General features: G+C 39.3%; 1 protein-coding gene across 1 annotated transcript in view; it reads right to left on the reverse strand.

The window, feature by feature from the left end:
- Positions 1-6,774: 6,774 nt before the first annotated feature.
- wnt9a (wingless-type MMTV integration site family, member 9A) overlaps positions 6,775-23,553 on the reverse strand; it is a 156,021-nt gene continuing 139,242 nt past the window's right edge. Inside the window, exon 4 of the mRNA XM_051878650.1 lies at positions 6,775-18,852. Coding sequence (XP_051734610.1) covers positions 18,364-18,852 — 489 coding nt within the window. The 3' untranslated portion in view covers positions 6,775-18,363. The remainder of the gene's footprint in view (positions 18,853-23,553) is intronic.

Here is a 23,553-nt window from a genome sequence, read left to right on the forward strand (position 1 = left end):
ACTCACCCTCAGGCAATCCAAGATGTAGATGAGCTTATTTCTTCATCAAAACAGATTTGGAGTAATTCAGCATTACATCACTTTCTCACCAATGGATCCTCTGCAGTGAATTGGTCCAAACATGCAGCTTTTCACTTCACAAGAAGTTTGGACTCTCATTCTCACGGCACCCATTCACTGCAGAGGATCCAATGGTGAGCAAGTGATGTAATGCATTTGTAAAGTGATGTAATGAATTTCTCCAAATCTGTTCTAATGAAAAAACAAACTCATCTACATCTTGGGTTGCCTGAGTTTTTAAAAACATTCCTTTAATCCCCAAAACAGACATTTTAGGTTACAGTTAAACATTTATTTATTTATTTATTTTTTTTTTACAAAAACAAGAAGTCATTTAAATGTTGTTAAATATACATTGGAACAAATTTATATATATATATAATATATATATATATATATATATATGATAATGTAAATATGAGTTGTTCTAAAACTGCACATATATTTTTCATGCTTTAGACAATATACAGTGAAATTCATTTGTAAATAAAACTACATTTTTCTACAATCAGTGGAATTCAGTTTCTTTCATAAAGAAATGAGTTGTTCTAAAACTATACATATTTCTTATCTAGGCCTACTTTAGACTATTTACAGTGAAATTCATTTATAAATAAAACTATATTTTTGTACAATCAGTGGAATTCAGTTTCTTTAATGTAAAAGTTGTTCTAAAACTGTACAAATATTTACTTAAGTCAGTTCTGGTTTTGACAAAAAAGTCACACCATGTCATCCCTGTGATTCCTGATGTCCAATCATCTGATAATAGTATTCATGGCTGGTTTTGAGAGTAAGCATACCATCTGCTCTTACAGAAAGGACACTGTCTACATCAGGGCACTTTATTTCAAGTAACCCCAGAGCACCAGTGCTGTCTACCACCTTCCAATCAGGAGACGTGCCTAAATGTGGTGCATGGGAATTTATAACAAAGCCACAAGGGTAAACACGATTGGTGGTTACCTGCTAATATTGTGCAGCTGCATCTGACTCTAGTTCCAGCCCTCTCTTCATTGCCTTTGTCTGAACTGACCTTTTTTGCTTTTGCATACTGGTGGCAAGGATGTTAAAGTCTGCAACTCATGAGGCTATCCGCTTAAAATTGGATGAAGTCAGACACTGGGAACGAACGCGGTGCCACATCTTACTGTTGCTCTGTCCCTCTATTTCTTTTTCTAGTGCCTCAGAATCAGAAAGAGTAACAGTCATACTACCATAAAAAGTGCTCTCCTTTTCTTTTAGAGCTATTGAATAAGTGCATGGTTGTGGTGGGAGAGGAAAAGGTGGGTAGGGATCAGTGGAGGTGGTGGGCAACCCGACGACCTGGTAGGTCAATGCTGATCCATGAGGCAGATGTCCGAATTCAGTTGCAACTTTGTCCACTGGGTATGTCTTTGATGCCTGTAGCAATTTGTACATTTAGCTGTTGCTTACGATTTTAGCAAGGTGTTCATGAAGGTCATTAGCAAACTGATCACTTGGTAGAGGGGTTGAAATAGGACAATACATGTTAGGTATGATTCCATGACTAGATCTTTTATAGGTTGTTTGAGGTGGATTAGCTGTTGGTGGCTTCAATTTTGATATTTTTACTGTATTAATAGGTTTAGGGGCTAGACCCATAGAACGTGAGAAAATATGCCATGTCTGTGGCAGGGAGGTTTTACTAAAGATAGGTGGAACAGACTTATATTCTAATTTGATATAGTGTGCCAGGGTATACAGTAACCCAATTTGATGATTGCAGTGACCCAGGCCAGCTTTGCAGTTGCATTTTGATTGTCCGATGACAAAGGAACCTTCAGATGAAAATTCCATCTGGAAATAAAGAAACAAAGTAGATGAGTCAATATTTATTCAAAGTAATGACAATATAAAAGGTCCATTAAGTTGCGGGAAGTCAAGGAACACTCAAACTTTCATACTATACAGGTTTGCTGTTCACCTTATGTTTGGTCCTGGTTGTAGGAAACAACAATATTCAATCAGAATATCGACTTGCATAATAATTATGCGCACACACTATATATGTGCATATCTATCTCTTTATCTATCTATCTATCGAAAATTTGACACGTGTGTATACACACACATACAGGTGTCAAATCGTCCAGTCCTCCCACGACCAGTCTCATTGCAAAAAAAAGGTGATTAAGTCAGAAAGGAGAAAAAAGGAGAAACGAGCTTTGGCACATGAACTAGTACCTGAACTTCTGAACTTAAACTCATGTAACTGTTACCTGCACCATGTATGGGGCATAATTTTTTCGCATTGAGCGAAATGCCCTTGCCCTCACAACACAGCCTGACTCACTTTTCCTGACTGCAACCATTTTTAAAAAAATTCGAAATACATGCTAACATAAAATGTCCTGCTGATATTTACTAAAAACAAAATAACATAGGCAAACAGAATGTATTTCGCATGGTAAGGCAGAGGTTTCTCTCTAGTTTATTTGGCTTTGTGTAATATTAACCTTACCTTCAATATCAGTGAGGTAACCCTCAATCCAGTTGCTGTATCCTTTTAACAAAACAGCTCGTGGGATTCAACATCCATCCTCTGCCCATTTTTCCACATCTAAGATTGTAAATCGTGGCAGCAGCTCCAGGTTGGTGGTCCAAGGCACTGTTGTTTACCTTTGCTTCCGGGTTTCTTCCCACCCAAGCCTCACTTTCGATTTCAAAATAGTGACTGTGTGAAATCAACGTATTAAGAAAGAGGAGAAAATTACATGAAAAACAAAAATAACCATCAAGATGTTTACATGCTCTAATTTTCATCAATGAATTACATGCTTAATTTTTTTCTTTAACTTTTTCCCCCTGCCTTTAGATCTGAGATAATGACTCACTCTTCTCTTGTGTTCTGATCAGGAAACGAATGGTGGTCCTCCTCTTCTTCCTCGAGTGTTTCAATATCACAGACACTGGAAATTAACATAATCATGATTTCAGTCTTGGCAGTTCATATTGTACTGTTTTGTACAGTTGTCACATCATAGACATAAACATAAACTGACCCTGAAACAACCTGTAATAGTTATCAAATATCTATCGCAGCCAATAAAAAATATATACATCGTAAATTATACAAAAAAAAAAAAAAAAAAAGTGCAACTGTAAAAAATGACAGCAATCAGCATATCTACATCTCTCTATCTCTCTATCTATTTATCTATTTATCTATCTCTCTATCGATTTGACATAAATGCCAGTTTGCTTAGGCAACATAAAAGTATTTGTAATATGATAAAACATTACCTAATCTTTTTAAGATTATTCAGATTATGTCATCAAACAAGTTAATGCACCCTTGATTCCTCTGAAGTGTCCTCCTGGGCTTGAGTTCACAGCACCATGTAAACAAAGTCGGCACGCTTCCCCGTTTCAGTCTATGTAACCCTGTGAGCGAACGAACAATGCAGTCCTGAGTAAAATGTTTGGAGCACACTCTCGTGTTGTCTGTAATCTAATGAGAAAATCAGTAAATTATTTTGATAACGGCCAAAACGTGTGCAACTTGGAAAGCTAGCGTTAGCTAACTATTTCACTTACCTGAAAATGAGGTCCAATATCCCTTTTTACTTTCACAATCCACTCACGACAGGCTTTTGAGTCACTCGGAAAGCGATGAAAGGATATATTTTTATCACTCTCTTTCCGTTGATATGATGTACAGCCTGGTACACAACAATACACCATCACATTCGCAACTCTCCTGTGATTCAAAGCGATACTTCCAGGTTTCTTCCCACCGGAGCCTCGTTTTTAATTTCAAAATGGCGGCTTCGTGAAATCAGCGTATAGCTTTGTGTTCTGGCTTTGCCCATTTTAGCGTTTTTTTGCTCCCCCTACTGGTAATTTTATATTCTGCAGATTGAATTTGTTTTATTCAGTTTCCGGGGTTCAAAAAGAACAACGCGCACAGCACATGATAGCGCACGTTTAATTTGCCATGTCAGTCCATCGGATTAACAACGCTTAACGAGGCACTGCTTGTAATTGGAGTTTGATTATTCTTGATTATGTTTGTATATATATTTATGAGGAAGTACATGTAAATGTTTTCATGATATAGCATTGGGAAATTTATATTGTGTAATCATTTTGTATGACTGTCTTCTAATGAACATTGTTGGACTGGACATTTTCCATGTGACATTTTATTTATGTATTCTTTTTGTTTTATGTTGTTTTACAGTTTTACAGATTTATTCAGTAAATCAAAACGACGACTCCGGTGTCAAGACTGTTTATTGAGTGGATGTGTTTAGCTTGCTGGGTACAAAGCCAGTACACTTTGATTATGTAATCTTTGCTACAACTAACAGCATGAAATGCTTTAGTTGCAGGAAAAAAGGGCACTTGGTAATGTGCTTGTCCTAAAAAAATACGTCAAATGGTATACAAAATGAAAGTCTGTCTCAAAGTCTTAATGATGGTCAGAGTGTGGAAAAAGAAAGCACAGTTGGTGAGGTTTTGGATTTGAGCGCAGACAAAGAAGAACCAGGAAGTAGTAGAGTAAAGAGTAATGAGAAATTATTGGTTTTGCTGAGACAGAGAGTGAGATACTGTATTGAGGATGAAGCTGTATTTAAAGTGCCATCAGTGAAAAGAAAGTCGAATCTTTGTGAGTTGGCAACTACATCAAAGAAAAAGGCACAAGATGAGACTGTTACTACTAAAAGTTCTGAGGAGGTTTTTAATGCAAATGATTTACCTGGCTCAGAAAATGAGTGAGAATTTTCTGAAGTGCAAGTTGAGGAAAATGTGAGACAAGACTATAGTGGTTACAGTTTGGAAAGAATTAAAAAAAAATTGCAGCATACAAAAGGAATGAGGAATGTTGAGGTTATAGACTATTTTCCTGATCTTTATTCATTGAGCAAGAATTCTAATGAAACAGAAAGGTAAAAGATGTCTTTCAAATCCTGAGGTGTATCGTCTAAATAAGATTGTACAAAAAGTGCGTCCTCAAGCAATGCATAATGATATGTCACTAGAATAATGGAGTAATATGGACCTGGCTTTTTGTGCTGTTTTCCTTTTTTGTGCTGCATCCCTCATAATGAGTGAAAAAACTCTTCCCTGAATGTAAATGGGGTGAGGGATGCAAGCAAAAGAGCGCAGATTTATGAGTTAATGAAACTAAAAAATATAGATGTTATGTTTTTGCAAGAAACTCATAGCACAAAGGAAAATGAAGTTGAATGGATGAAGGAGTGTGAAGGAAAGATTGTCATAAGACTGCTCTTAGTGCTGGGGTGGCTGATCTGTTTTCAAAGACTTGTCTACCAATATCTGATGATGTTATAGAAGTAATACATTATTAAGATAATACCAAAGTTTGAAAATGTTACTATGGAATTGTATGCTCCTGTAAAATCAATGGAAAGAATGTTGTTTCTTGAAACTTTATGTGGTAGTGTGAAACAATGCAATATGGAAAGTTTTTTTTTTTTTTAGTACTGCTGGGGGTTTTAACTGTAAAAATAATGATCTAGATAAAAATCACATTGAACATCATATGGCATCAAGAGGTAAATTACTAAATATGATTAAAACTTGTCAACTCTGTGATGTGTGAAGGATATTTTCATGCATATTGCCTTTCATTGTAATAAAAGGCAATATACATGGGCTCATGTGGAAGAAAATTGCATTCCATTTGCTAGATTAGATCTTTGTTTCTGCTATTTAAAACAATAAAAAGTGTTTTAAATCGTGCTATATTTGTCCTGTTGGTTTCTCTGACCACTCAATGGTAGTAGCACATGTCTATTAATTCTGTTAAAAATAAGAGTGCCTATTGGCATTTTAATAGTGCTTTACTTGGAGATGCTCATTTTTTAAAATGTTTTTCCTTCTTTTGGTTTGGGTGGAAATTAAAAAGTCCTCTTTTACGTCAGTACAATAGTGGTGGGATATTGGGAAGGTGCAGATACAAAAACTCTGTAATCAGTACACGTTTACTGTTATTAGAAACATGGTTCAATCCATAAGAAGTCTAGAAATGGATATAGTGGAACTTCAGGCTTTACATGGAGCCACTGCAAATCAAAACCAATTGCAGACTCTTAAAGGAAAAAAAAAAAGCAGCATTAGCAGATCTATTAGGTACAAGGTTTTAGTTGGTTAGATCCAGATTTCAGAGTCTTTCTGAAATGGATGACCCCTCAAAGTTCTTCTTCAGTTTAGAAAGGAAAAATGGCCAAAGTGAAAGTATTCAGTGTTTACGGTCAGAGGATGGAAAAGTTCTTACTGAGGTTTCTGACATTCATAAAAGGGCTGTCAGTTTTTATAAGGAGCTGTATTCCCCCAGTTTTGTGGATGGCCAGTTAATGACTGAATTTGTGTCAGATCTTCCAAAAAAGAATGAAGATTCATATGCAAAACTGGTATGTCCATTAACAATAGATGAACTTTTCAATGTTTTCAGAGTATGAAGAATGGTAAAGCACCAGGAATAGATGGGTTGCCTGTTGAATTTTATAAGGCATATTGGCATTTGTTGGGAGATTTGCCTGAAGTTTTAAGTGATAGTCTGGATAAAGGACAACTGCCACTATGCAGCAGAAGAGTCGTTTGCTCAAGGAAAGGTCATCTCAAAGAAATAAAAAACTGGAGACCAGTTTCTTTATTATGCACTGATTATAAGATTTCATCAAAAGCTTTGGCAAACAGACTGAAGGAGGTAATTAAATTCAATTCAATTCAATTCACATTTATTTGTATAGCGCTTTTCACAATACATATCGTTTCAAAGCAGCTTTACAGAGAATGCATGTCAACATTACAATTTGGAGACTGCAGTTAGCTAATAATGTAATAATTTAGGCGATTAATATACAATCACTGTTAGCAATTTAATTGAAGGTAGAAGCAAAGAGCTCCTGGAAAAATGAATTACATATTAACAATAATTAGGATATATAGAAATTTGCGAATGTGCGTGTTGATCCAGATGTTGCATCTTCTGAAGTCATCGCAGGAGTTGGCGCTGTCTCTTCCAAAGTTTTAGTCATCTGAGGTCTTCTTAAGAGGCTGGATCCAAACTGAAACTGATGTACTCTCTAGTCACCTCGGGACGGACGTCCCGAGGTAAAACAGAAAAGCAAATGGAGAATAATTAGCATAGCTGCTGTTCATAACATTAAGCAAAGATAGTCATGTGCAATTGATCTGATATGAGATGGATTATGTGAATGCTTGGCTAAAGAGATGTGTCTTTAATCTAGATTTAAACTGGGTGAGCGAGTCTGAGCCCCGAACATTATCAGGAAGGCTATTCCAGAGTTTAGGAGCCAAATGTGAAAACACTCTCCCTCCTTTAGAGGACTTAGCTATCCTAGGTACAACCAGAAGTCCAGAGTTTTGTGATCTTAAAGAGCGTGAAGGATTGTAGGCCGATAAAAGATCGGTTAAGTACACAGGAGCTAAACCATTTAGAGCCTTATAGGTCATTAGCAGTACTTTATAATCGATACGGAACTTAATAGGTAACCAGTGAAGAGATGATAAAAATTGGACAGGTTATACATTTAGATCAATTTTATTGTGTACCTAATAGATCAAGAGTGGATAATACATCCTTAATTCAGGATGTTTTGGAAATCTCTAGACTGTTGGGAAAAAAAATGTGGTCTAATTTCCCTAGATCAAGAGAAGGCATTTAATCGGGTGGATCATCAGTTTTTTTTTTTTTTTTTTTAATAATAATGCAAAGAAACTGGGAACATATTGTTGAAAATGTAGAAGCAAGATTAGGAAAGTGAAAATGGCTTTTACCCAAAATGTCCTTTAGTGGGAGAACATTGATTATTAATAATTTAGTAGCCTCCTCATTATGGCACAGATTAGCAGTTCTAGAGCCTCCTGAAGGGGTTCTGGGAAAAATACAGGTCAAGATGATCAATTTCTTTTGGGATAGATTACATTGGTTCTTTATCTTCCAAAGGAAGAAGGTGAACAAGGGGTTGTTGACCTTATAAGCAGGAAAGTAGCCTTTAGTCTACAGTTTGTTCAAAAGTTTTTATACAGTCCAAGTATATCATGGTTTGGATCTGCCTGTTGCCTTTTAAGTAAGGTTGGAGGATGGGGTTTTAGAATAAATATCTTTTGGACAGATTGTAGGAGTTTTAATTTGAAGTCTATTTCTACCTTTTATGAGAGTGTAAGAAAAGCATGGTGTATGGTACAGGTTAAAAGATCATTGTCATATAAGTTTCTGTATTGGTTTCTGGAAGAACCTTTGATTAATGGTGCTCGTCTGGATTTATGTAGAGATACAACTTTATGGTTGATGCAAACCTTAACAAAGCCAAAGTTGTTAAAATAAAAGACTTATTTAGAAGTGGCTGGTATTGTGTTGGACAATACTGATGCACTTGCACAGAGACTTGAAATTAAATCAACAATGGACGATCTTCGTTGTTGTGTTTTACATGGGATTGTTGCTATAAATGCTTTTATCTCAGTGTTGAATCCAAATGTGCAAGATAAATGTCCTTTTTGTGGTGCAAGAGAAACCATATTTCATTGTTTTATATACACTGTGACAGATTAAGGCCTTTGTTTGTTTTATTGGAGGCTTTATTTGCTAATGTTAATAAAATGTTTACAATGATTGTGTTTATTTTTTGTTTTAAATATTGTAAAGGGGAAAAAAAAAGAAAGGACTGTTGTTAAATTTTTTCTTAGGTCAAGTCAAAATGGCAGTTTATAAGTACGAAATATAAAATTGCTTAGCACTAGTAAAAATTTTGATATTATTGTTTAAGGGTCTCATAAAAGCAAGAATAAAACATAATTTTATTTTCTACTCTCATATGAAGAAACTGGAAAAGTTTAAAGAGGTTTGGAGTGTAGAAAAAATGTGCTGGATTGAAAATGACATGCATTTTGCATTTTGTTGAAGAATTTGAGTAATATGTGAATTTTTAAAACGTGTTGTAAAAGTGTTTTTGTTTTTGATGGTTTTTATATCTGATGTGTAGTTAATAAAGGTGTGTTAAATCTCTCTCACTTTTTTTTTTTTTTTTTTTTTTTTTTTTTTACATTTGGACTGGTTTCTTTGTTTTGAAGATAATTTCATCAAGATGACTGAGTCATTTCTGATCAAAATATTCAGATAAATGAAATTCCTACATCTAAAGTTAAAATCAGAAACATAGAATCTCAACATTCTTTAAAAACTCTTTTATTATTTTCAGATTTTCTTGCCTTTGTTATACAAAGATGTTAAATAACTTAAATACATTCTTACCAGTCATTCATGATCAGTTTATACCTACAAGCTATACACATGAGGTAGAGGAAAATAATTTAGAGGAAAATAGATTCCCATTAGACAAGAAAAAGTGGACAAAGACAAACTACTGACAAAAACTCTGCCCTTAAAAGAAAAAGAATGCATTTTAATAGTTGCAGCATTGCACAAACCCTGACAAAAATCAGAATAGTGACCAAGCTATTGGAAAATAATAAAGAAAAAAATTACTGTGCATTTGTCAAATGCTAAGTGTCTGCAATCCATTCTCAATAAATGTAAATCTAAACAATGAACTCACTTGCTGGTTCTTAAAGTTATGTTTATTAGCCTTTATGCTACAAATAATGAGATTGTTACAGCTAACTCGGGAGGGGAGGGGAGGGTTGGGGTCATATACCTCAACCCCAAAAAGCAAATACCCAATTATAAGCCAAATGAAAGACAGAGAATATATATCTAGAAAATCATCTTCAGTTTTACAAAATGTACAAATAACACATGCTCATAAAACATTTCAAAATATATTGTCTCTGTGTCCTTTTTCCACAACCACATACATTTTATACACATTGCATTGGAAAGTAAGATTAAGGAACCAAGACAACCAAAAAAAAAAAAAAAAAAAAAAAAAAAGAAAGAAAGAAAATGAAAATCTCAAAAAAAAAAAAAAAAAAAAAAGCAGAACATGCAGCATGCCAAAGATGCAGCTATATGATATTTACATCTACTGTGTCTCATATGTATGTCATTGCTGTTTTCTGTTCACCTCTGCTGTGGACAGATGCCATGACTGATGAAAGACTCGGTATAGCCATGGTACAGCCATATAGCATGGTTTCCATGTAGCGTGCTAATGTCTGTGTTTCCAAGCATTCTTTAATTTGCATGCATGTCTCCCCATCGATTACTTGGAATTCAGCTCATTAGTTTAAATTAAAGAAAAAATGGTAACACTTTACTTAATGCCTGAAATTGGTTGTTTGTCATGTGTTTTAATGCATTATACTTTCTAAAGGCTTAACATAAAGGCTTTTATAAAGCATTATACACAAAGGCTTCAAGTAAAATGTTACAAAAAATGAATCCCTTCTCAGACAGAATTTTTTCCTATGTAGTCATACACCCCTTGTTTTTGTATTTAAAATTTGCATCATTATTATCAGTATGAATTATCAGCATTTTTGAGTTTTTTTTTCTTTCAAAGGCATATATCTATATATATCTATATCTATCTATCCATCTCTCTCTCTCTCTCTCTCTCTCTATATATATATATATATATATATATAAACATTTTACTTTTGAGGCAAAATTCTTAATGTCTTATGCAAATTTGCACAAGTTAATCTCGATGATTTTACTGGAATACAAAACAAAATATTAATAAAACGATTTTGTGTAGTGCTGTCATGTTTGACTTTTACATTTCTATGTGGATGTCATTTTAGTTGAGCATTTGCTTATCTTCAATGCAACACCAAAACATGCCTGGTTGAATCATCCACCAGATGTTCCCTTTCGAAAGGGAACTCAACACTGCGTTTACCGGATATGGGGAACGTCACTCGTGAACCGGTGTCTGAAAGCAAAGTATCAAATCTCTCCAATCCTATTGGCCGGCGACAGCCTATGATGTCTTCAAGACGCGGCCCGGAAGTATAAAGGAGCCGCAAGTGAAGCTGTCAGTATCTTTTCTTCTTTTGGGACTGTTTTGTCTGATCGCGATTTCATTGAATCTGGTAAGGAAACTTTATATCATGTCTGACAAACGTTTCAGAAAGTGTGCTGACCCGTGTCCCAGGTTTTTGACATGGTGACACACACAATCTGTGCGTTTTCTGTCTGGGAGAGAAGCACGCACGGACAGTGCTTGAGAGCGCTGTCTGTGTTAACTGTGAGCGTCTCCCTATGAGGACGCTCCGTTCTCGTTTGGCACTCTTCTCGAGGGAAGAGGTGTCAGCATCTGTGCCTGGTGGTTCTGGCCCCGCTTGTGCTGAGGCAGAGCAGCGGCTGAAATCATGGGGCTCGCAGGTGGAGCTCACTGAGGAGTTTGAGAGAGGTGTAAATCTCTCTCAGCCCCCAGTGGCTGGCGAGGATGAGTTGTTGGATGACAATGATGTCCTTTCATTGACGTCATCGGATCCAGCAGCGTGTGCTCTTCTGGCTTCTAGCCCTAGAGAGCAGGAGATGGCTGTTGATGAGGAAGCAGGTGAGCCTGCTGAATCTTCAAAGCCTCCCTGCCCTGGGTATGCAGAGCTGCTGGAGGTTATGGAACGCGCTTCTGGCAGACTGCAGCTGCCTTGGGAGCGCGTTAAGAAAGGGTCCGCATGTGTACGGCTCGACGAGCGGTTCCTTTCTGGCCATAGCCCAGAAGCCCCCGTGAGCCTTCCATTCCTTCCTGATCTCCATGTTGAGATCGAAAAGGCATGGAAGAACCCATATTCGGCTCGTATTCATCGACATCAGCGGGCGAATTTCGCTGATGTTGAAGGATTGAGCCAGCATGGGTATGTGTCGATGCCTCCTATTGACGAGATGTTTGCGATCTATCTCATCACGGGGCAGGCACCAACACTGAAAGCTCTGGTTCTGCCTTCTAAGCCCCTTAAGACCACCTCTCGCTTAAATAGCAGGGCATACACGGCGGGTCATGGTAACACACCATGGCGGTGTTACAGGCCTACCAGGCCGACCTGCTGAAAGATCTGGATCAGGGGCAGGGTCTGTCCCCTGAGGCGGTAGAAGAGCTGCGCTGCACCACGGATCTCGCTCTCTGGGCCACCAAGCAAACCGCCGCTTCGATTGGAAGCTCGATGGTGGCCACAGAGAGGCATCTGTGGCTGAACCTGGTGGACATTGGGGAGAAAGAGAAGGGCTTTCTCCTTGATGTGGCGGTTTCGCCTTCCGAACTTTTCGGCACCTCCGTCGAGGTGGTGGTGGGAAAGTTCAGGGAAGCGAAGGCGCGCTCGGCAGCGTTTAAAACGTGCATACCGCTCAGATCTGAATCTGGGCCCAGACAGACAGGAGGTCCCGGCCCGTCTCGATTTGAGGATTGAAGACAGGACCAAAAGTCCAGCGTGGCCTCTCGGGCACCTCCTCCTCCGCAGACACCAGCAGTCCCTCTTTGCAAGGGCAATTTACATCTGCCCTCTCCTCTTCTTCTTCCACCTCCTGTGTTTTTTGATTCATGTAACATGCTCAGACGCTTCTTACAGTCAGGCTGATGGCTGGGCCTATGATGAACATTTTTCTGATGGCTCGCCTTCTGGCTTGATAGTGAAGAGGCTCTTTTAGGCTTAAAAGAACCCTAGATTCCATCCTTCCATGTGGAATATGAGGAGTCTTCGGTCTTCGAGCCGCAGGAAGGTAAGCTGGGTCTATATTTATGTTTTAAAATATGTCAACCTTGTTTTTCCTGTATAGTTTTTCCTGAGCATGTAGGTGAAAAAGATAGGAGTTTTTGGGCACTGAAGTTTCATTAGGTTGGCTGGAATGATTTATTTGTATTGTGTTGGCCACAAAATTGAGTTTTAAGAGTTTATCTCAGCCATCTTTGGTAGAGTAGCTTCTCCTCTGGCTTTAGCTAGAGTATGTTTGAGTTAGCACTCTTTACTTCAGACAGATCTATGTCTAAGTGTCGGCCTCCTGGGCCGCCTGACATTGTTTGCTTGTTGCACTTTTCTTTACTTGAGTTTCCTCTTCTCTGGTTGAGTTCAGAGGTTGTGTTTAAGCCTCATGCAGATCTATGCTTCGTGTGGCCCTATAGGCCCACAGCTTAGCAAACCTAGGCTAGAACTAGGGTTTAGGTGATTTACTAAAGCATTCACCCTTTATTGCTACTATCCCTTGTCAGGTTGTATAGTTCCTAGTTCTGGCCTTCTCTTATCTGAGTTGTCAGGCCATATGCCCATTACCCCTTTGGTGTAGGTGCTAGTTAAATAGCAGCTAGGGTAGCAGGCTGTCACTAGCCTCCCTGGTGCCGTTGTCTCAGGTGGTATGCCCTTATCTTTGTTTAGATAAGTGTATGCTAATGTTGCTTAGTCCCCACTTTTCTAGAACTTCATTCATACTGAATTTGTCTTTCCCCTGAGCCCCTTGAATTAGCATTCAAGCTTGGGGTTACGGTGTTAGCTTGGTTTAGCTCCTGTTCTCTAGGGTTCAGTACAGATGTATTATTTCTGTTTGGTGAAAGCATCCATTCTTTCAGGATGGTATGTATGAATAGCAAAGCATTGTTTTTGCTTTGGGTTCTAGTTTTGCCCTACACATGTGTGAGCTTAACTCTTTGCTGCCACAGGTTTGCACCTGTTCTTATGAGTAGTAGGCCTGTTTCTAGCCTCCTTTAGAGCATGGTGACTATTTGTACTCCCCTTGTTTTTAGTTGTTTTTTATTTATTTATTTATTTATTTTTTTTTTTTACTGAGTATATAACCTGATGGATTGCATAGCTCAGGTTGAGTGGTAGGGAACCTCACTTGCAGTTTGGCTCTTTTTAGCTCCCTTTAGAATTTATCTCTGCCACAACAGTTTATTGTGTCTGTGGAGTTGAAGGCTCGGGTGAATCTGAGCCTCCTTCTGAGCACAAAGTGTTGTTGGTAGATGTTCATGAGTTTTGCTCACTTAATTTGGTACTGCCACAGGTTTATGCCCATGTCTGTCCAAAGTAGTAGGCCACTTCAGACCATGGTAGCATACATTGTTGTGCTCCCTTTTCTGTTAGGGTTTAGTGTGTCTGAGTACATTGCCTGTTGGAATGTGTAGACTTAAGCTCAGGTTGAGTTAAGCTAGTTACTGCAATTGTCTGTTGGGTTTTAGAAGCTGGTTCCCTTTGAGCTTGGTCACCTGTGAAATCACCAGCTGACGCCACGTGTGTTTTGGAGTCGCAGGCCCCGCTTGGGCCTCCTTCAATTAACATGCTGGCACAGTTCTGTGTTGGTTTTGCTATCACTGCCACTGGCTACGCCCGGTTTGGGCCTCTCTCAGAGCATGCTGGCGGAGTGTGTACTCCTCTTGCTTTAAGAGTAAAAGGTGTTTTACTGAGTACATGGCCTGTTGGTTTGTGTTGGTGTTGCCACTAGCTGGCGCCACGTGTCTGTGAGTTGTAGGCCCTCTGTGCCTCCTTTGAAAGCACGTTGGCGTATGTCTTTGTACTCCTCTTGCTTAAAGAGTAAAAGGTGTTTTACTGAGTACATTGCTGAGTGGCCGTTGGCTCAGGTTGAGTTTATCTAGTTAACCTCACTTTGGTTTGGTTTTCTTATGTTTGCTCCCTTTGAGCTTGGAACATTACCATGAGCTGACGCTACGTGTCTGTCTGAAGTCGTAGGCCTGCCTTTTGGGCCTCCCACAGAACATGATGGCGTATGTTGTACTCCTCTTGCTTTAAGAGTAAAAGGTGCTTTTACTGAGTACACTGCTTGTCGGATTGTGTTAGGTGGACTGTTATGTGGGCACTCTACAGTTTTATCTGCTGGTTTAACTCGGTTTCATTCTGAACCAGTTACATGTTTGTGGGTTCTTGCTTTCAGCAAGCTAGCTGCTCGAGGTGTGTGGCCTTAACAGGCCGCCCTTGAAGCCTTCCCACCCCCACTTCTGGGTGTTGAAACTTAAGCAGATTAAACATGTAGCCTCACATGTTGGCCTTTAGCAAGGCTGCTATGTTATTTATATTTCTACACTGTGTAGAACTGTTGTCATGTTGTAGGCCCCTTCTTGGGCCTCCATGATTTTGTGCCTACAGTACGGTCTATCTGTTAGGTTGAGCCCTGTACTCCCCTTGTTAGGGTCGTCCTGCATAGTGCTTAGCTCCCTAAGCTGGTCAGTGGTTGAAGGCCTCTATGAGGCCTCCCGTTTGTGATCCAGCCCCCAGGCTGATTAATGTGCTCCCCTTGTCGGGGTGTTTGAGTGCACAGCAAGAGTTTACTCTTTTTGCAGGGTTAAGAGCACTTAGCTGAGTCCTGCTCTCCAGGATGCCCGTCTCTACGCTCTGGTCTGAGTTGCTTACTGCCCCTTTGCAGTCACTCTTACTGGATATCTTCTCTGAAGAATGCGTTGGTGAGGCTTTGTGTTCAGACAGGTTGCTGGCCAAGACTAGGTTGCTGTCGGACTGGGTCGGCCTCCCTGGTGTCATTTGGGGTGACTGTTCCCCTTCTAGTGACTGGCTGGGGTTCCTTCGGGCCCCCTGGCTACATTCCCTTAGAGGGACCCTCTTTCCTCGGAAGGTTCGGTCCCAGAAGCCTTTGAGCGGCCTTGGTAGGCCTTCTGTGGAAGGCCTCTTTGAGGCTTTTGGCTTGGGCTGTTGGCTGTAGGGAATGTCACTGACAGCCTTTGTTTGACCCGAGGGGGAGTTGCTCTGGCATTTCATTTAAAACTGCTAGTTGACGTTTGTCTAGCCATCTTCTTGGCATGCACTCCCCTCAAGCATGGCGGCGTGGGTATATCGTTCCCCATATGCGGTAAACGCAGTGTTGAGTTCCCTTTCGAAAGGGAACGTCTCAGGTTACGTATGTAACCATGGTTCCCTGAGAAAAGGGAACGAGACACTGCGTTCCTTGCCATGCATCGGGGCTGCCTGCTGAACAGTCTCTTCAGACGATAAGATACTGACTGCTTCACTGGCGGCTCCTTTATACTTCCGGGCCGTGTCTTGATGACATCATAGGCTGTCGCCAGCCAATAGGATTGGAGAGATTTGATACTTTGCTTTCAGACACCGGTTCACGTGTGACGTTCCCCATATGCGGTAAACGCAGTGTCTCGTTCCCTGTTCTCAGGGAACCATGGTTACATAAGTAACCTGAGACTTTTTCACAACATTTGATAAAAAATTAACAAAAAGTAAATTTGCTCCATTTAAAGATTTGACACAAATAAGAAATTTAAAATAAAATACAGTGCTATTCAGGTGACACATACTTTCACAGAGATCAAAGCGACATATGTGTGCTTACTGAGGATAATTTCGTAACAGCATAACATTTATTTACAAAGCACTGAACTTGGCACTTCATAAAAATTTTGGGGTGGGGGGGTTGGGTGTTGGGGGGAACTTAAAACATCAAGACAGATCTAAACATCAATATTTTGGAAACTTCTGTTCAAATGCCTGTAAGCGGTATGCATGTGCCTCACTTTTGTCTGTATGCCACAGGATCATAACCATAGCTATTTACAACTTAAAAAAAAATAAATAAATAAAAGAGCTTCCATGCTTCAGTGCGTGAATGGTGCCATTTTTCTTTTTGTCGGTCTCTCACTCAGTAGTTCATTCACACTAAACTAAAAAAATAAAATAAAATAAAAGAGCATATATAATTCATTTATATATTTTGTCATATCTTCATTTCTATATAATTTATTTACATTACGTGGACCTCAACAGAGTTTGGTGATCTGAATACAAAGTCATATATTGTAAAGTTTATGCTGCCACTAAATTGACAGAGTGTTTTAAATTATTAAAAGTCTGATCAGAAACTTAGATCTTGTCATTTGCTTAAACAGCTGTATTCTCCATGCCAGCTGTTATGTTAAATAATTTTCAAAAAATATGGAATTTCAATGTTCTATTTTATAATATAGATATATGAACTTCTATATCCATATAGTCAAAAAATGTCATGTTCAGCCTCTTAACAGTTGTGAATAGATTCAATGAAACAGTAATTTTAGAAGAACTACTGATTGATTGATGTTCATTTGAAATTAAAAACTGTCCACCATAATTTTCCAACATCAATATCTGCTGGAAAATGTATTAACTCTGAGGTTAATTATTTCCCCCTTAAAATACAAAGCAGAAAGGGGGGAAATTTCCAATGCAGATTAGTGGCCCACATTTGCTGTCATGTCTATTCTCAACTTTTATTTGCTCCCTCCAGCTGTCTGTGAAACTGACAGAGCATTAAGTGACCATGAACCATGGCATATTTCATATTTAACTAGCATTGTCCTGAAAAGCACTGCTGCAACGATTACAGCACTGAATCAGCAGCTTTTTTAATGAGGATGGACAGATGTGTCGTCAAGCGGAAGCCTAAATCATGGAGACTAATGCTCACTGTGAAATCTCCATGATTTCTTTACCATTGAATTGTGCATAGTGGTTTCACATGTTCCCTGAACAGTCATTTGTAGAGTTCATTTAAGGCAGAGTTAAATCAAAAATAGACTGGCAAAGATTTCCACTGTCAAGCAAAAAAAAAAAGAAAAAGAAAAGCAAATCATTTTCATTTCTTGCAAGAACTATTCCTTGTGGTGTTCCACAAATTATATCTACAGAAAAACACAAATCAAAAGTATTGCTTTCCTTAGGGCCTTGTCGAAGAGAATTACAACACAAAGTGAATGCAAGCACACAAACAATAAAACATTTGTGTGGTTAGTGGTTATTTAACATACTCAGATAAGTGGTGTATATAATATAATTATAATGTAATTTTATCTATGTACATATGCATACACACTCTTGTGTGGGTGTACAATACATGTGCATGTAGAATAAATCTGACACCATTTTCTCATTGCAAATTACATCTCCAAATTAATTAATTTGGAATTAAGTCACACAGAAACACATACTCTTACACATATGGCTTGAGACGTTTCAAGCTATTATTCAGAGACTGTCAAATCATTGGATAAACAATTGTCTGTCCAAGACTGGACTTTACTGCTGATTGATATTTTGGCAGACAAATTGCTCTGTGAAATGTTTAATTTAGTTCCAAAGTGTCGCTCAAAACTGTAGACCATTCCCTTAGGCTTGGTATATTACACAGCTTTCACACTGCTCAACATGGAAAACAGAAAACAAAACAAAACAAAAAAAAAAAACGCCCTGCAAAACCTCTCAAAAAGTGCTTTCATCTTTTTTAACTAGTTTGATGCCTTTGAGACCTTTCCCCAAACCAGGAAAAGGGAATCCACCTAAACTTTCACTTCTCCTCTCTTTTTTGGCTTCCACTCATTCATTTCTCTTCACTGTTCCCAGACTGGTGAAAGATATTCTGCCTGGTTGTGATGCGTTTTACCCCTTACATGTGTAAACCTCTTCTCTTTGTGTGCACTGTTTGCATTCAACATAGCAGCACCAGCGCACCTGGCACTGGCACGGTCTCGTCACCACTCGGCTCTGAGTGTTGTGCCCCCTGCCACAGCAGATGGCCTCGCAGTTCTTATCCTTGTAGCATTTGCGGGCCAAGGTGCCTGCTGAATACTTGCTAGGCCTGCAAAAACTTGGTGAGTCCTCAATGTGAAGAAGATCAGGGGTGCGGGGAATGAGGTCCGGACGAGGGCCTGGAGGGGGCTGTTGCCCCTGTGATCGGGTCTGAGAGATCTCTCCCTCTCCAGTTGCCTCATTGGTGGAGCTGGCCACTTTGACTGAAGTCTCATAACGCTGTTTGAGCTGCTTGCCAATTTCATGAAAGGGTGCCAGCTGCCTCCAGCATGTTTGCACGGTACACGAACCCGAAACTCCGTGACACTTACAGGTGGTCTCCACCCCTGCCTTGATCACCTGTGTGCAACAAATTTTAAAAGTAGTGAGGACGACACACATCAAAGAAATTACAGTTGAAAATTTGACCAAATATCAACATTAATGTCTCCAATTATCTCAGCAGACGCAGTACAGAGCTCAGCTGCGATACATGAAAGACACAGTAAGTGCAGTGTTTAAATGGTGCCCCTGATATTGAAAAAATCTTTAAAGGTCAGTTAGGGTTAGGTTGTAAATATTATTTACAAAACAAGCATTTCAAAAGCACACTGAGGCAATAACTTTGATGTTCCCACAAAATTGGATCGTTTTAACCCTTTCCAAGACTGAAAAACAATATATTACAGGCCACTGAGGTGTAGGTATTATCCTCATTCTTACATAATTGCTAAAATTATGGCTTTATCAAAAGTATCATCAGCTGTCATGAAAAAGCTGTGCTTTAAAATATGTCAGTTATACAAGGATACAATTTTTAAAACAAAGTTTGACCAGCCGTGGTAACTTTAATTTCAATCAAAATATGCAAAGTGGAGGTTTCTTGATGTTTTTAACGCATCACTGATATGCAGTATATATATATATATATATATATATATATATATATATATGAAGAGTTTGGCTCCAAAATGCTATAACTCTATTTTGATTAATTTGAGTAAAAAGCTGTTTTCTTTACCAAGAAAGTGGCAAGATGAAAACCACTATTTTCTGTTTCAAACTTTCACATAGCATCTTTTGGTTATAAAAACATTAAAAATTCAAATCTACATTTTGATTTTAAAAGGTTTATTATAAAAACAATTTTTTTTTTTTTCCAAAATGCAATAAATCCATGACACGTTTTTTTTTTTTTTTTTCAAAATGCAATTAATCCATCAATATAAAAGTTATTTTTCATATTGAAAATACACAACAAAGTAAGTTGATTTACATATAGGACAGCCTCTGAACTTTGCCAATACTAATCTTATATACAGGCATTTGACTAAAAATACATTCAGTCGTCGCTCGCCAAATGAATTCAACGAGTCATCTTGTTAATGTTATAAATGAATTATGTCTCCGTTTGTCATTACTGATTAAAGAATATCTGGCGCCACCACACGGTTAAAATAAACACATTTGCTGAGTACACTGGTATTAAAAACGGCTTTTAAAAACTGTCCATGATTCAGTTTTGGGGACCGTGACAGAAGTTTGATGCTGTCGTGGAACAAGCAACAGCCGGCATTTTTCCTCCTCCAAGTGCCTCATCTTCTTAATCTCCTCACATAAATAAACACCACAGGTTCATCAATGCTGTCAAAATGATTAATTTTTCTGTTTTTGTTGATCACAAAGTACAAAGCAGATAAGGAAAACTAGGATGCCGGGTGTATTCAGAGCGCCTCCATCACGGTTTGCAGTGCGTGGAATGGTGCGCTGTGATTGGTTGAGCGGATATATTGCGTTCTGCAGAAAAGGGAGACTGGCGTTTGTTGTGTTTTGGAAAGAAAGGGAGAAAACATGACAGAATAACACAACGGATATCGCATTTTGCGCAAAATTAATGAATGACTTTTGAATACCGACCAGATACAATACTGATTTTGGCGGAAACTCAATTTTTTTTAAAAATGGCGTTTATCGCGTTTTGAACCAAACTCTTCATATATGTGTGTGTGTATATATATATATATATATATATATATAAATATATATATATGTCCCTATACAGTCTATATTTATTTAATAGGTCATATACGAGGACAGGGATATGTGTGTATGATTGCATTCGAGGGTGTGTGTGCTTGTGTGCGTGTGTATTTGTGCACATATATGACACTGGTTTTAATAGTTTTAAATAAAAGTTAGCCATTTTTAAAATAATAAAGTGAGTTTTAAAACATAGAATGTTATGTTTTTCAAATATCCTCATTATTGTTGTTATTTCACGTTCCAAGTCTTCTGATGCAAAAGCCTTTAAAAGCCACATCTGTCAAAAATGAGATAACAATATTGAGTGAATGCTCTCCGCACATACTATATGTTCATCAAATACTTTCACTGGAGTGTTGTTAGGCCTCCTCTTGTTAGAGAGTTGTTCTTCTCAGGCCTCCACTCCCTAGAGCTCTGCCTGAATAGCGGGTCCAAATTGTAAGCCTCCTTGGTAAGCTGTTCTGAGTGTAAGACGTCGATAGGTGTCCTCTCACTTTAGAGAGTCGTCATACTCAGGCCTCCGTCCCCAGAGCTCGGCAGGCAGTAGTGCTGAGTTGTTGGGCTCTTTGCAAGCCTTCTTGGCCACTGCTTTCTGAAGGAAGCGTCATTAGGCCTCCTCTTGCTATAGATTTCTCTTATGAAGCCTCCGTTCCCTATGAGCTCCACCTGAATAGCGGGTCCAAGTTGTTAGGCTTTGCGAAGCCTCCTTGGTAAGCTGTCATAAGCATAGGGTGTAGTTAGGCCTCCTCTCTCTATAGAGAGTCGTCATGCTGAGGCCTCCATCCTTAGAGCTCGGCCAGGCAGTGATGCCATGTTGTTAGGCTCTCTGTGAGCCTCTTCAGCTTCTGTTTGGGTTCTGGGGTGTTGCTAGGCTTCCCTTTGCTTTGAGCATCATCCTTCTGAGGCCTCCACTTCCTAGAGCTCTTCTGAGATTGCAGTTCTGAGTTGTTAGGCTCTCTGTGAGCCTCCTTGGGAAAGTGTCTCAAGTGTAGGGCATATAGGTCTCCTCTCACTTTCTCGAGTCATTATGCAGAGGCCTCCGTTCTTAGAGCTTGGCCAGGCAGTAGTGTCAATTTGTTAGGCTCTCTGTGAGCCTGCTTGGCTACTGCCTTTACAGAGGAGTTAGGCCTCCTCTCGTAATAGAGGCCTCCACTCCTCAGGGGCTGGTTGCACCAGCTGGACGTAAAAATGTTGGGTGTAAGCTCTACGCTGGACGTAGTTACGTCCAGCTTTCCGATGAATATTTACACCTGTTGCACCATCTAAAACTACGACTAGGCGCAGGTACACTTAGCGTAGACGATGCGCGTACACGCTGGCATGTTCTACAGCACTATTAGTTGAGACGCCGTTCGCGTTACTATGGTTATCAATTTGAATTTACTGGCTCCAACGAATAGATGAAAAATGACTACTGAGCCAAAAAAAAGGATAAATAAATTACTCAGATTGTGAAGCAAGAAAAATTATTGAGCTATTCAGCAACCTGCTGAAACAAAACTTTTCAATAAATTCTCTGTCTCCATATACTTACTCTTTCAAACCGGAAAGCCCGCTGATCGTGTAGCCTGTATACCAGGCGTGCCATCATCTCAACGTTTTTATTTATCTTTATTTTCACCATGGAAACAAGTCAAGACTTCTCACTTTACACCTACCTTTGACTAGGCGTAAGATTTAGTCTCAGACATGCGCTAAGCCCAGATGGTGCAACAGGTATTAATTCTACGCAGGACTGAAAACGCATTTTACGTTAAGCTTAGTGTTACGACCGGGTGTACGTCCAGCTGGTGCAACCGGCCCCAGAGCTCCACCTGGGCAGCAGTATCAAGTTGTTATGGGAGCTGTGCGCCTCCTTGATAGCTATTCTTAGCATTGGGCATAGTAGGCCTCCTGTCGTTTTAGAGAGTCATCAGGCTTAGGCCTCTGTCCTTAGAGCTCGACTAGGCAGTAGTGCCAAATTGTCAGGCTCTCTTGAGTCCTTTTCGCTGCTGACTTTAATTTGAGCATTGCAAGGTCTCCTCTCACTACAGAGAGTCGTCCTTCGAGGACTCTGCTCCTCTGAGCTGTTGTAGGATCTCTGTGCTCCTCCTTGGAAGCTGTCCTGAGCTTGGAACGTAGTTAGGCCTCCTCTCGCTTTAGAGAGTCATCATGCTGAGGCCTCCATTCTTAGAGCTCGACTAGGCAGTGGTCCTGGGTGATAGGTTCTCTGTGAACCTCCTTAGTACTCCTGGGATGGGGGCATCGTCAGGCCTTTCACTATAGAGAGTGTGTGTGTTTTGTGTGTAATTGTTGTAAAAGAGTAGTTTTTTAGAGAAAGTGGGAGTCTGCTCCCGGTGTCTTTTTTTGCCGGGAAGCATGTCTGCTTCAGGTGTTACGAGTAGTGATGGTCTAATGTGGCGTCATGGGATTAAAATTTTGTGTAAATTCAGTGTAGAGGAATGTGCTTTATCGGTTGGCAATGTGGTGGGTTACAACTCCATTGTTTCTGCATCTAGGATCGGTTGTTTTATTTTTAAACTTGATCAAAAAAGCTAATGAGGTTTTTCAAATGGGAGTCATAATTAATGATGTGCTTACACCTGTACTCCCTCTTAGTAGCCCTTCCAGAAAGGTTATTTTGTCAAATGTTCCTCCTTTTATTTCTGATGCAAGTATTGCTAAAGAATTGTCTTCCTTTGGCAAGATAGTCTCTCCCATTAGGAAAATTGCTTTTGGCTGCAAATCACCCTTGCTGAAACATGTAGTGTCTTTTCGGAGACAGGTCTATATTATTCTGAAAAAACAATGCTGATGAGCTTAACCTTTAATGTTCAAGTCGAGTACTTTAACTATACAGTTTATGCAACGTCTGAAAGCATAATGAAATGCTTTGGTTGTGGCAAATTTGGCCATCTGATACATGCTTGACCCGAAAAAAAATGGAAGAAAATGCTACTGTACAGACAAACTGAGAATAACATTCTGGGGCTGTATCTGTTACAGAGGATGTTGGTGCTTCTGCTGCTGTCGAGTTTC

The sequence above is a fragment of the Ctenopharyngodon idella genome, chromosome 2 (assembly GCF_019924925.1).
Source record: "Ctenopharyngodon idella isolate HZGC_01 chromosome 2, HZGC01, whole genome shotgun sequence".
NCBI classification, from domain to species: Eukaryota; Metazoa; Chordata; class Actinopteri; order Cypriniformes; family Xenocyprididae; genus Ctenopharyngodon; species Ctenopharyngodon idella.